Raw genomic sequence first — 14,721 nt, forward strand, 5'->3', positions numbered from 1 at the left:
GGTTCAGCCTGCCTCCTCCTAGGCCACACCCACTGTAACGGAACCGGACCTTGACTGCACTAGGGTATTTCTGTTAGCCTCCCGCTTCCCTGTCCGAACACAGATCCACAGACACCACCGCTGACCGTACAAGACTACAAGACAACAGTCTGTATAAACATGGAACTCCTTATTTGAAACTCAAACTGGCTTTTTATACACTCAGGGGACAAAACCCCCCCCCCTCCCTGCAAAACGACACAGGGCGGGGCAATCTATACTTGGCAACAAGAGACACACACCAGCAGACAGTTCCATCAGGAGGGATGCTGGAAACACCCCCCACCAAGCCAATGCACAAACACATACATCCCATAATAGTTTGCTCCCAAGCAAGACACACAATAGAACAATGGGATGCACCACATGGCAGTAGACAATGAACAACCCCAACACCCCACCTATACATGTCTACACAATATCAGGACATTCCACCCTGTACCCCTAACAGGCACAGGGTGATTTACACATAGGAGGGATATGGGGAGCTTAGACAGGGGTCTCCCCACCCCTCCAAAGGGGGCTGTGTTCCATGGGCCCCCCACTCAAAGTCACTCCGTCACACCCATCAATGCAATTGACTCCGCCCAAAGGGCCTAATCATATATGTTATATAAATGTGACAAAAGGCTACAATTCTACTAGCGTGCATGCGCACTGCAGCTCAAAACGCATGTCCATATAGTTATTGGGGAGCCAAAAAAATACTGCCAAAGTCGCATTCATGGAAGGAGCTTTTGAGCATAAAAATGCTAAACGTGTCAGCGTGCGTTAACACTAGGTGCTTTTAGCACTTGAGCCTCACTCATTTCAATGGCAAGAATAAATCAATGTTCTGACAAATGAAAGTAATGAACAGCCAAGCACTTAATGCGCCGAAACGCGTTGGAAAAATGGAGATTTGAGAGCACTTTTGATGCTGGTTTTCAGGAGAAAAACCATTCAGAAGTGCCCAGTGTGCCCGAGGCCTTACTGTATAAATATCTAACCACTTTAATAACAGACACTTTCCCCCCTTCCTGCCCAGGCCAATTTTCAGATTTCAGAGCTGTCACACTTTGAATGACAATTACTCGGTCATTCAAATTTACACATTTTTTTGAAATTTTTATAATTTATTGAGGCAGATAGATCTTTCTTTAGGTGGAATTTAATCAATACTGAGTTTTTTTTTTATAAATAAAAAAAAGAACAAAATTTAAAAAAATAAAAAACCCTTTGGACCAAGAAAAGAGAACATAATGCCTGGTTGACATCTATGTGGTTTCCGGCAGCTGTGTTTGCTCAGGAACAGCAGCCCCTTCATTTGAATGGGCTGCTGTACCTCCTGAAAATGCAGGGGAAAGGACCCTGCGCCTTTTGCAAAAACCAGAGTGCTTCTTTCCCCTTATTGGTCCAGGGAGTTTGGGTCTACTCACTCAGCCTATGAGCTGGTGGGTTGGTGGCTGCTAACAGGTCTTTCACTGGGCCCCTCCTTCCCTGCTGCACAGGTGGTCCTTGGTCTGGAGGCCAAGGAGATCCTGAGTTTTCCAGCTTCACAGAATGTAGGTAGGCCCCTCTCCTCTCCTCTCAGGCTCCACACTTCTCCTGTGTAGTCCATATTCTACCCGAACTCTCCCTACCTTTGAGCAGGCTTGGTCACTCTTAAGGGCTGTCCGGTACCCATGCCAATCCTCCTGTTTGGGATTGGCCAAGGTCCCTCAAAAGTGCAGACCAGCTCCTCCTCACTCCCACCCACTGAGTTTTAGAGACTCCTCCAAGTCTCTATGTCAGGGGGAGGTATCAAGGAGCTGCTCTGCAGAGCCTTTCAGTCCTGACGACCCTGCTAGCTATGACACCAGGGGCGGACTGACAACTCATGGGGCCCCCGGGCAATAGGAGATCATGGGGCCCCTGTGTCCTTGCCCAAACTCAAAAAAGCCTATGAAAAAGGTACCAGGGGCATCTCATGGGGCCCTCACGTGACCCCGGGCCCTCGGGCAGTGCCCGAGTTTCCAAATGGTCAGTCCGCCCCTGTATGACACCCAGGCTGCTACTCAGCCCTTCTTATTAAAAATTAAACTCTAGCTCCCCCTAGCTACCTAGGAGGGTGCTACAGAGGGAGTAACCCTGGTTTGTGACTTCTCCAATGGCATGACTCGTGAAGTGGGGAATTACCCTCTCATTTTTGGGATATGTGATGGCAAAGACTGTCCTAAGCACTGATTCATTTTGAGGGCTTTTAGATTACTTTAGTCCCGTCTTACTCTAACCTGTATGGCTATACAGGTCTTGTTGGGTATCCAACACTTTATGACGTGCTTTCAGAGCTTTGTGTCAATGACAGATCCTTCTAACGACATTAAGGAAAACATATTAGGTGTTACCTTACTGTGTAAAGGTCAGCACTCCTTTTTTATAAAAAATATTTAAAGGACCCTAAGGCACTTCAAAAAGGGACAGCTTGCCACACCTACACCTACACTTACCTGAACATTCGCATTCCTAGCAAGTGTCTTCATTTAGTTCTCATGATCCTCCATACTCTCTGCTGGAAGAAGCTGAAGATCAAGGTATCCCCTCAAGATACTGAGAAGAACTTGGTCCAAAGCGGATGGTTCCATGATGTTTCTATTGGGGATCCTGTGCCTACTGTCAGCTCTCACAGCTCCTTGTAAGTATTCTTTTAAGGAATATTTTAAGCTCAATTCACAAAACTGTAACATATATATAAGAAATGTTTATTTTATCCATGTGACTATAACTTTCACATCTCATTGATCGCAACTGAAATTGTCACTTTAAAAAAAAAAAAAAAAAGGGAACTCTATTCTGGTGTGTTAGCTTTGTGAAAGTTGAAGTAGACCTCCATCCAAAAATCAAAAATGACTCACTCTGCGTATGATGCTTCCTCTTTTAGGAGCATTACAACAGCAGTTTTTGATTTTCTAAGTCCCCCAGTGGATGTTTTTTCCACTTCCTTTACCAGGGTGACAACCAGGGGTGTATTTACCACAAGGCAATTAAGGAATTTGCCTAGGGCGGCATTTTTCAGGGTGGGCAGCACTTCCCCTCAGAAGAAAGGACAGAAGAAGGGACACTTGCGGCATGGGCACCTGGTGGGTTCTGAGAGAGGCTGCGGGTTTCATGATGGTGTATGCACAGCCCGACTCTCGTTCCCGGGGATGTCCAGAGCTGTGAAGGTGAGTGTCTTTCTCTCTCGCCATGGAGGATAGTGGCTGGTGTATGGGGGGCAATGGTAGTGGAAGGCTTTCTGGGGTGGGAGGCAAGGGTGTTGCTGGTCAATGTCAGGCTCTCTTTTTGGGGGGCGCTGATTTTTGTGTTGCCTAGGGCAGCACAAAACCTAAATACACTACTGGTGACAACACTACTGAATTTGCTGTGAAATTCATAGCAATGTTGTCTCCCTTTGAACAAGAAGGTCTTAGATGGACATTACATTTTACATGGACTTTAAGTAAGTGACACACTAATTATAGCCTAAACCTGACCATAGGTTTGAATCCTGCTGAACCGGCTGAGATTCCAACCATGTGTGGCCAGGCTGAATGTACCCAAGATTTTGTCGGATTTTAAATGACATAATATAGCCGCTGGCAGCAATCACTGTGTCTCCAGATGTCAATGGCTCCTCCTCCCGCCAGGAGAACGCAATGCCAGCACAGGACGGAATCCCCATCAACGCTGACTGTGTTGGCGAGGGAATTAAGCAGGGGCGGACTGACCATTTGGAAACTCGGGCACTGCCTGAGGGCCCGGGGTCAGTATGGGGCCCCATAAGATGCCCCTGGTACCTTTTTCATAGGCTTTTTTGAGTTTGGGCAAGGACACAGGGGCCCCATGATCCCCTATTGCCCAGGGGCCCCATGAGTTGTCAGTCCGCCCCTGGAATTGAGTAATTTTCTCTTCTGCAAAAGAGAATCGCAAGAAAATCGCTCCATCTATGGTTGGCTTAACTCCAGCCTGCAGCTAAAAGTTTTTAATCAGTTATATTAACATGTTTTTTATCCTTTTCTTTTTATTATTCATTATATATCTGTATATATCATCATTATTATTATTATTATTGTCAAAGCTGATTATCGCAGGTGCCCCCAGGGGCGGACTGACAACTCATGGGCCCCCGGGCAATAGGGGATCATGGGGCCCCTGTGTCCTTACCTAAACTCAAAAAAGCCTATGAAAAAGGTACCAGGGGGATCTCATGGGCCCCCCTACTGACCCCGGGCCCTTGGGCAGTGCCCGAGTTTCCAAATGGTCAGTCCGCCCCTGGGTGCCCCAGTAGTATTAAATGCTCCCTGCTCTAACCCTAGGTTCACACTTATGCGACTTTCAATGCATTTTCCAGTTTGCGTGATTTTCTATGGATCTAGTTCACATCTGTGCATTTTGAGCTGGTGCAAGGACTTTTTTTTCCCGACGCAGATTGTGGTTTTTATGCAATAGACTTAAACCGCCGCAAAAACGCAAGTGTATGCGTTTTTGATGCGTTTATATCGAATTAAAATTTTTTTTTTTTTGCCAATGGGAAAGCATTGACTTAGATGCTAGTTTGATGCGACTTTGATGCAACTTTTAATTTTGCTGATCGGAAAGCATGACAGTTCTGTCCATGTAGTGCGACTTTGATGCAACTTTACACTCTCTGGCACTCAAGTTGCATCAAAGTCGCACCCATCTAAAGTTGAATCCAAGTCAAAGTCAAAACTTTCCTATTGGCAAAAAAAACCAGCGCGTTAAAAAACGCACCACAAATGCACCGTGAAATTGCAAAGGCCGCAATCTTAGAAGTGAACCTAGCCAGGATCTCTCTGTCACTCTTTCTGGACAGCTTGGCCTGTTAAAGGAAATAGAAAAATGACAGATCTACTGGTGGGATCAACGGGTAATATTAAGAAGCAGGGGCGGACTGACAACTCATGGGGCCCCCGGGCAATAGGGGATCATGGGGCCCCTGTGTCCTTGCTCAAACTCAAAAAAGCCTATGAAAAAGGTACCAGGGGCATCTCATGGGGCCCCCTACTGACCCCGGGCCCTCAGGCAGTGCCCGAGTTTCCAAATGGTCAGTCCGCCCCTGTTAAGAAGATTCAGAAAGCAAAAACTTCCATGCTGTCATATACAGTGCCGGATGTATAAGGGGGCAAAAAGGGCGACTGCCCTGGGCCCCTTTGACAGAAGTGCCCCCCCCCCCCCCCACCACCATGCAAAATTAATTTAAAAATTATATAAAATAATAAAAAAATAAATAATAATTCAGTAATAAAAATATATAATCATAAAAAATTGATTTATTTTATTAAATGTATCTTGGGAAAAATATTTTGCCTGCCATCATCTGTAAATGTTTTTCCTCTGGGCTAAAATATTGAATCGTTTTTAAAAATTAATATTGGTGGCTCAAGCGAACCACTCATAGGGGTTGATTTACTAGGGAAAATAGACTGTGCACTCTGAAACAGTCTTTTTTCTTATTAAATGAAAATGCGATGAAGTTTTCACTTTGTAAAGAATACCCAATCAGGTACAAGGAAAATAATAAATTGCACATGATTGGATGATGGAAATCAGCAACACTTTACCACATATACTAAACTCTGGGGAAAATTAGTGCAAGTGCACTTTCAAAATGCACAGTCTATTTGCCTTTAGTAAATCAACCTCATAGAGTGCTTGCCCTCCAGAGGATTTACCCCCCTTCCTGACCAGGCCATTTTCTGTGATACGGCACTGCGTTACTTTAACTGACAATTGCGCGGTCATGCAACACCGTACATGAAGTTTATGTCATTTTTCCCCGCACAAATAGAGCTTGATATTTGATCACCTGTGTGTTTTTTATTTTTTGTGCTATAAATCAAAAAACCTGACAATTAAAAAGAAAAAAAAACAATCTTTTTGACTTTTTGATATTAAACATGTCCAATAAAAAAATTTAAAAAATCAAATTTTGTCATACATTTAGACCAAATGTATAAAAAATGATAGTAGACAGTCTTTGTCAAGTCCTTTATTAAAACAAAAATAAAAAAATTGTCTCCCAAAGTAGATCTAATGTTAATCACGATGCCCGCCGCCACCGCCAACCCAAAAAAAGAAACAAAAAGCGCTCCGCTCTCAACGCTGGCTCTTACCATTTGACAGCTGCGCCGGGATAACAGTTCTTAAATACAGTGATGAATTCACAAGGGGGTGGGGTCACCCCCGACCCCTTTTGACATCATCATGCACTGTGATTGGCCAAAGCATTGCACCTGACCTGTGGTCACAATCACAATGCACTGTCAGAGCGCAGTGCATTGTGGGGCGTACAGCCCGCCAAATGCTCTTACCGTTTGTGTGTTCATCGAACATCCCCTATTTTGGTGACCCCTATTTTAAGGAGCCCTCACTTTGTGAAGAGCCATCAAACCAAATTAATTTGCCTCCACTAAGGATATGTTTTTACTGGTAGATGATTCATAACTAGTGCCTAGTCCAGACCTCACCGAAAACAACCAGGAAATTACTCCACAGAGGCGGACTGACCATTCGGGCTCTTGGGCACTGCCCGAGGGCCCAGGGTCAGTAGGAGGCCCCATGAGATGCCCCTAGTACCTTTCATAGGCTTTTTTGGGTGTGGTTTGAGTGTGGGTGAGAACACAGGGGCCCCATTATCCCCTTTTGCCCGGAGGCCCCATGAATTCTTAGTCTGACCCTGCTATACCATGTCATGTTGCATTAATTATGGCTCCTACTTGTTCCTGAAATGTTGGTATTTTTGACACACCTTGGAAAATCTAGAGCAGCAAAAGAGCTACAAAGCTTTGGGCTGTGGCCATGATATAAATTATTTTTGAGACGATCCTTGAAATGGACTGACATTACCAAGAATACTACAAAGTGGCAATTTAATTTTTTTGGCCCCTATTTGGTGACCCCTATCTTAAGGAGCCCTCACTTTGTGAAGAGCCACCGAATCAAAGCCATTTGCCTCCACTAAGGACATCTTTTTACTGGTAGATGATTCATAACTAGTGCCTAGCCCAAACCTCACCTAAAACAACCAGGAAATTACGCCACAGAGGCGGACTGACCATTCGGGCTCTTGGGCACTGCCCGAGGGCCCAGGGTCAGTAGGAGGCCCCATGAGATGCCCCTAGTACCTTTCATAGGCTTTTTTGGGTGTGGTTTGAGTGTGGGTGAGAACACAGGGGCCCCATGATCCCCTATTGCCTGGAGGCCCCATGAATTCTTAGTCTGACCCTGCTATACCATGTCATGTTGCATTAATTATGGCTCCTACTTGTTCCTGAAATGTTGGTATTTTTGACTCACCTTGGAAAATCTAGAGAAGCAAAAGAGCTACCAAGCTTTGGGGTGTGACCAAGATATAAATTATTTTTGAGACGATCCTTGAAATGGACTGACATTACCAAGAATACTACAAAGTGGCAATTAAATTTTTTGGCCCCTATTTGGTAACCCCTATTTTAAGGAGCCCTCACTTTGTGAAGAGCCACCAAACCAAATCCATTTGCCTCCACTAAGGACATCTTTTTACTGGTTGATGATTCATAACTAGCACCTAGCCCAAACCTCACCTAAAACAACCAGGAAACTACGCCATGTCATGTTGCATTAATTATGGTTCCTACTTGTTCCTGAAATGTTGGTATTTTTGACTCACCTTGGAAAATCTAGAGAAGCAAAAGAGCTTCAAAGCTTTGGGGTGTGACCAAGATATAAATTATTTTTGAGACGATCCTTGAAATGGATTGACATTACCAAGAATACTACAAAGTGATAATTTAATTTTATGGCCCCTATTTGGTGACCCCTATTTTAAGGAGCCCTCACTTTGTGAAGAGCCACCGAACCAAAGCCATTTGCCTCCACTAAGGACATCTTTTTACTGGTAGATGATTCATAACTAGTACCTAGCCCAAACCTCACCTAAAACAACCAGGAAACTACGCCATGTCATGTTGCTTTATGGCTCCTACTTGTTCAAGAAATGTTGGTATTTTGTGACTCACCTTGGAGAATCTAGAGCAACAAAACAGCTTCAAAGCTTTGAGGTGTGGCCATGATATAAATTATTTTTGAGACGATCCTTGAAGAGGACTGACATTACCAAGAATACTACAAAGTGGCAATTTAATTTTATGGCCCCTATTTGGTGACCACTATTTTAAGGAGCCCTCACTTTGTGAAGAGCCACCGAACGAAAGCCATTTGCCTCCACTAAGGACATCTTTTTACTAGTAGATGATTTATAACTAGTGCCTAGCCCAAACCTGAAATGTTGATATTTTTTGACTCACCTTGGAGAATCTAGAGCAACAAAACAGCTTCAAAGCTTTGAGGTGTGACCATGATATAAATTATTTTTGAGACGATCCTTGAAGTGGACTGACATTACCAAGAACACTACAAAGTGGCAATTTAACTTTTTGGCTATTTTTTATTATATATTAATTATTTTTGCTCACAACTGTAGATACCGACAACATTTATGAAATGGAAATAATTAAAAGTGTACTTAAATGCAAAATGTTTTTTGATGGAGTTGGAGGAGCATTAGAACCTCTGCTGAAATTTTATTGAGGTCCATGTCCCTGCTGGAGAGAGTCACCCTCTGGTGTTATGGAAATCCTACATTTTATCCACTTCAAGTCCAGACACTTTCACTCCCTTCCAGTTCAGGCCAATTTTCAGCTTTGAGCGCTGTCAAACTTTGATTGAAAATTGCGCGGTCATGCAACACTGTACCCATATGAATTTTTTAGCATTTTTTTGAGACAGATAAAACTTTATTTTGGTGGTATTTATTCACCACTGGGATTTTTATTTTTTTTGCTATATAAATGAAAATGTCCAAACATTTTGAAAAAAAATAAATAAATAATCTTTCTTCATAAATCTTGGCCAAAATGTATTCAGTTATCTTTTTAGTAAAAAAAATCAAATTAGTTTATAACCAAAAATTATAATTTTTCAAAAATATTTTTTACATTCTTATTTTATCTTTTTATATTATTATTTATATTTTTTTAACATGCCGTCACCCTAGAAGTACAGTGTCACCATGGTGACTCTGTACTACTTGTGAGGGTGATGAAGATTTTTTTTTTTTTACACTGATTGCTTTTACACCCATAAAGTCTGTAAAAACAATAATTTCTCCTTCTCCCTGGCTGCATTGTTGCAGCCATTGAGAAATACTGTGAGAGCTGCGATTGGTCACAGCTTGTCACATGGTAGAAGGCTGTTGTGAATAGCCCTGTACCATGTGATCTCTGTGATCATTCACAGATTTCACATGTAGTAAGCAATGATGTCAGAAGTGACATCTTGCTTACTACTATTCGTGTGATCACTGATTGGCCAATCAGTGATCACATGATCGGGACCTCACACAGAGGTCCCGTACAGCGATCCCAGGGAGCGCACATAGGCTAAAATGGCGGGTGCTGTTTATGAACGGCAACCCGCTCCTGCACTGCTCCCGTCTGGCCGTTTATATACATGGGCTGGACGGGAAGTGGTTAAACTACATTTTTATACCTATCATAAGAGCAAGAGGTAAATAGAAATTTTCTAAAGGGGACAGATGTAAGAAGATGGAAATTCCCTTCCTGCGGAGATTCCCACTTCTTGTTGTGCTTTCCAAGACAGGAAATAAAAAGAAATCTCTCCCGCAGAAGACAGACAAAAGAAAAATCCAGATAGAGGTTTAGGATAGATAGAACTATAGGAAAAGTGTTTTTTTTTTTTTCATTTTGGACAGAGTAAGGGAGGATTATAACATCAGTTAATTGTTTTGCCATCTGTGTCCCATTGGGGAGATTTACCATCCCTTAGGGTTGTCACCTCATCCCTTTAAACCCAGACCAGGGGCGGACTGACAACTCATGGGGCCCCCGGGCAATAGGGGATCATGGGGCCCCTGTGTCCTTGCCCAAACTCAAAAAAGCCTATGAAAAAGGTATCAGGGGCATCTCATGGGGCCCCTTACTGACCCCGGGCCCACGGCCAGTGCCCAAGGTTCCAAATGGTCAGTCCACCCCTGACCCAGACACATATCATACAGGTTCTGTGGCTGATTATGGTGGTATTTAAACTCACTTAGTGCCTTATCTGAATTACATTAGCCTCAGGATTTGTGTGGTTAACAGGTGTTTGGGTTTAAAGGGATGAGGTGGTAACCCTAGTTCTAATCCATCTCCATTGCATCTAAAGGTCAGCACAGTGGCTAAATAGTTAGCACTTCCACCTGGCAGTACTAGGATCATTGGTTCAAATCCTACCTATGTCACCACCTGCCTGGAGCTTGTATGTTCCGCCTGTGTGGGTTTCTTCCAAAGACATGCTGGTAGGTGAATTGGCTCCTATCTAAATTATTATTATACAGTATTTATAAAGCGCCAATAGTTCGCTCAGCGCTGTACATTACAAAGGGGGACAGAACATGTGACAGAACAATACCAATACAATGCCAAACATGAGGGGATTGAGGGCCCTGCTCCTTGGAGCTTACAATCTAGGAGGGAGGGGATGGTGGCACAGGAGGAGATAGCTGTGGGGGATGGAGTGGTAGGAAGAGTGGAGGAGGTCGGCAAGTTAGCAGGGGGTGGGGTAGGCTTCCCTGAAGAGATCGGTTTTCAGGGTGCGTCTAAAGGAGAGGAGAGTAGGTGATAATCTGATGGGTTGGGGCAGGGAGTTCCAGAGGATGGGTGACACCCTGGAGAAGTCCTGGAGGCGGGCATGGGAGGAGGAGACCAGGGAACTAGAGAGAAGGAGGTCTTGTGAGGAGCGGAGTGTGCGGCCCTAGTATGTGTATATGTGAATTAGGGACCTTAGATTGTACGCCCCTTGAGGGTTAGGGACTGATATAAATGTACAATATACAGTTGCAAGAAAAAGTATGTGAACCCCTTGGGATTACGTGGAGTTTTGCATGAATTGGGCATAAAATGTGCTCTGAACGTCATCTAAGTCACAACAATAGAAGAACACAGTCTGCTGAACATAATATTACACAAACATTAGATGTTGCCATGGTTTAATTGCACATAACATGTAAACATTCACAGTGCAGGGAGGAAAAAGTATGTGAACCTTTGGACTTAACAACTGGTTGACCCTCCTTTGGCAGCAATAACCTCAACCAAACATTTCCTGTAGTTGCAGATCAGACCTGCACAACGATCTGGAGTCATTTTGGACCACTCCTCTTCACAAAACTGTTTCAGTGTAGCAATATTCTTGGGATGTCTGGTGTGAATCGCTCTCTTAAGGTCATGCCACAGCATTTCAATCGGGTTGAGGTCAGGACTCTGACTGGGCCACTCCAGAAGGCGTATTCTGTGCTGTTGCAGCCATTGTTTTGTTGAATTACCTGTATGCTTTGGGTCATTGTCCTGTTGCATCACCCATCCTCTGCGGAGCTTCAGTTGGCGGACAGATGGTCGTACGTTTTCCTGAAAAATGTCTTGATAAACTCTGGAATTCATTTTCCCATCAATGACAACAATCCGTCCAGGCCCTGAGGCAGCAAAGCAGCCCCAAACCATGATGCTCCCTCCGCCATGTTTCACAGTGGGGATGAGGTTTTGATGTTGGTGTGCTGGGCCTTTTTTTCTCCACACATAGTGTTGTGTGTTCTTCCCAAACAACTCAATCTTGGTTTCATCTGTCCACAGTATATTTTGCCAGTAGTGCTGTGGAACATCCAGGTGCTCTTTTGCAAACTTCAAACGTGCTGCAATCTTCTTTTTGGACAGCAATGGCTTCCTCCATGGTGTCCTCCCATGTACTCCATTCTTGTTTAATGTTTTCCTTATTGTAGATGTGTCAACAAAAATGTTAGCATGTGCCAGAGATTTCTGTAGGTCTTTAGCTGACACTCTGGGATTCTTCTTTACCTCATGCAGCATTCTGCGCTGTGCTCTTGCAGTCATTTTTACAGGACGACCACGCCTAGGGAGAGTAGCAACAGTGCTAAACTTTCTCCATTTGTAGACAGTCTGTCTTACCATGGACACATGAACATCAAGGCTCAAGGAGATACTTTTGTAACCCTTTCCAGCTTCATGCAAGTCAACAATTCTTGATCATAGGTCTTCTGAGAGCTCTTTTCTGCGAGGCATGGTTCACATCAGACAGTGCTTCTTGAAACCAGTAAACCCAAAACAGGTGTGTGTTTTTTAAGGGCAGGACAGCTGTCAGCAACACACCCAATATCATCACACTGATTGGAGTCAAGGTTGGCTCACTCCTGGCTCCAATTAGCTCTGGGAGAAGTCATTAAGCTAGGGCCTCACATACTTTTTCCTCCCTGCACTGTGAATGTTTACATGTTATGTGCAATTAAACCATGGCAACATCTAATGTTTGTGTAGTATTATGTTCAGCAGACTGTGTTCTTCTATTGTTGTGACTTAGATGACGTTCAGAGCACATTTTATGCCCAATTCATGCAAAACTCCACGTAATCCCAAGGGGTTCACATACTTTTTCTTGCAACTGTATATGTAAAGTGCTGAGTAAATTGGTGGTGCTATATAAGTACCTGAAATAAATAAAAAATAAACCTGAAGAAAAAGTTTTGCCTTTAGTTATACTTTAATCCTTCCCCACTCTATCCAAAATTAAAGAAAAAACTAATTTTGATTATGAATATTTATTTCAGGTACTTATATATCGCCATCAATTTGCACAGCACTTTACATGTATATTGTACATTCACATCAGTCCCTAACCCTCAAGGGGCGTACAATCTAAGGTCCCTAACTTACATTCATACATACACATACTAGGGACAATTCAGACAAAATCCAATTCACCTACCAGCATGTCTTTGGAGTGCCCAGAGGAAACCCATGCAGGCACAGGGAGAACATGCAAACTCCAGGCAGGAGGTGCCCTGGCTGGGATTTGAGCCAGCAACCCTAGTACTGCCAGGCAGAAGTGCTAACCATTTAGCCACTGGCAGTAGTAGGGTTGGTGGTTCAAATCCCAGCCACGGCACCTCCTACCTGGAGTTTGCATGTTCTCCCTGTACCCAGGGGTGGACTAACAACTCATGGGGCCCCCGGGCAATAGGGGATCATGGGGCCCCTGTGTCCTTGCCCAAACTCAAAAAGCCTATGAAAAAGGTACCAGGGGCATCTCATGGGCCCCCTACAGACCCCGGGCCCTTGGTGCAGTGCCCGAGTTTCCAAATGGGCAGTCTGCCCCTGCCTGTGCCTGTGTGGGTTTCCTCTGGGTGCTCTGGTTTCCTCCCACACTCCAAAGGCATGCTGGTAGGTGAATTGGCTCCTGTCTAAATTGGCCCTAGTATGTGTATGTATGGATGTGAGTGTATACACTTCAAGACAGCAGCAAATCAATACTCAATCTCCAAATGATTTTGAATGCCGTTGAAACTCATGACCTTAACTTCTTCCGATCGCTGACCTGGAAAACATGCCATCAATGTAGTTTATCTTCCAGTGTGGATTCCTTTCCTCCATCACACAAGCATATCAAAGATCGATGTTGTTTTAGATACATTCCTGTCTGTCATTGATGATAGAATTCACCACAGGCTACCTAATTACAGCTATCCACTAACAATAGCCAGCCCTTATTTGTACATTAGAGATTTCGTCATCAAGTCAAATACCACGTCTGAGAAGCAAGTTGTTGTCGGAAACTGTTTTTGTGTGACGTTCGGGGCCCTTTACCTGTCCTGGGGCCGTCTGCTCTTGCTAAGTGGTGCGTGACAGGTGCCTGGTTGGAGAAACATTTCTATAACTGATTAAAATACATTGTCATTCTCCATGTAAAATTGTACTTTAACCACTTCAAGTCCGGACCAGGGGCGGGCTGACAACTCATGGGGCCCCCGGGCAATAGGTCCGGACACTTTCCCCCCCTTCCAGTCCGGACACTTTTCCCCCCTTCCAGTCCGGACACTTTTCCCCCCTTCCAGTCCGGACACTTTTCCCCCCTTCCAGTCCGGACACTTTCCCCCCCTTCCAGGCCGGACACTTTCACCCCCTTCCAGTCCGGACACTTTCCCCCCTTCCAGTCCGGACACTTTCCCCCCCTTCCAGTCCGGACACTTTCCCCCCTTCCAGTCCGGACACTTTCCCCCCCTTCCAGTCCGGACACTTTCCCCCCCTTCCAGTCCGGACACTTTCCCCCCCTTCCAGTCCGGACACTTTCTCCCCCTTCCAGTCCGGACACTTTCCCCCCCTTCCAGTCCGGACACTTTCCCCCCCTTCCTGTCCGGACACTTTCTCCCCCTTCCAGTCCGGACACTTTCCCCCCCTTCCAGTCCAGACACTTTCTCCCCCTTCCAGTCCGGACACTTTCCCCCCCTTCCAGTCCGGACACTTTCCCCCCCTTCCAGTCCAGACACTTTCTCCCCCTTCCAGTCCGGACACATTCCCCCCCTTCCAGTCCAGACACTTTCCCCCTCTTCCAGTCCGGACACTTTCCCCCCCTTCCAGTCCGGACACTTTCCCCCCCTTCCAGTCCGGACACTTTCCCCCTCTTCCAGTCCGGACACTTTCACCCCCTTCCAGTCCGGACACTTTCACCCCCTTCCAGTCCGGACACTTTCCCCCCTTCCAGTCCGGACACTTTCCCCCCCTTCCAGTCCGGACACTTTCCGCCCCTTCCAGTCCAGACACTTTCTCCCCCTTCCAGTCC

The 14,721-nt window shown here is 45.0% G+C and overlaps 1 protein-coding gene across 1 annotated transcript in view; it reads left to right on the forward strand.

The window, feature by feature from the left end:
- The first annotated feature begins 2,555 nt into the window (after positions 1-2,555).
- The window catches only part of LOC149432775 (uncharacterized), a 137,154-nt gene continuing 124,988 nt past the window's right edge, over positions 2,556-14,721 (forward strand). The window contains exon 1 of the mRNA XM_089665011.1: positions 2,556-2,692. Within this exon, the coding sequence (XP_089521137.1) occupies positions 2,641-2,692 (52 nt within the window). The 5' untranslated portion in view covers positions 2,556-2,640. The remainder of the gene's footprint in view (positions 2,693-14,721) is intronic.

This window comes from Staurois parvus, unplaced genomic scaffold (assembly GCF_062004578.1).
Source record: "Staurois parvus isolate SC_StPar_1 unplaced genomic scaffold, SC_StPar_1.0 ptg002113l, whole genome shotgun sequence".
In the NCBI taxonomy this organism is placed as follows: Eukaryota; Metazoa; Chordata; class Amphibia; order Anura; family Ranidae; genus Staurois; species Staurois parvus.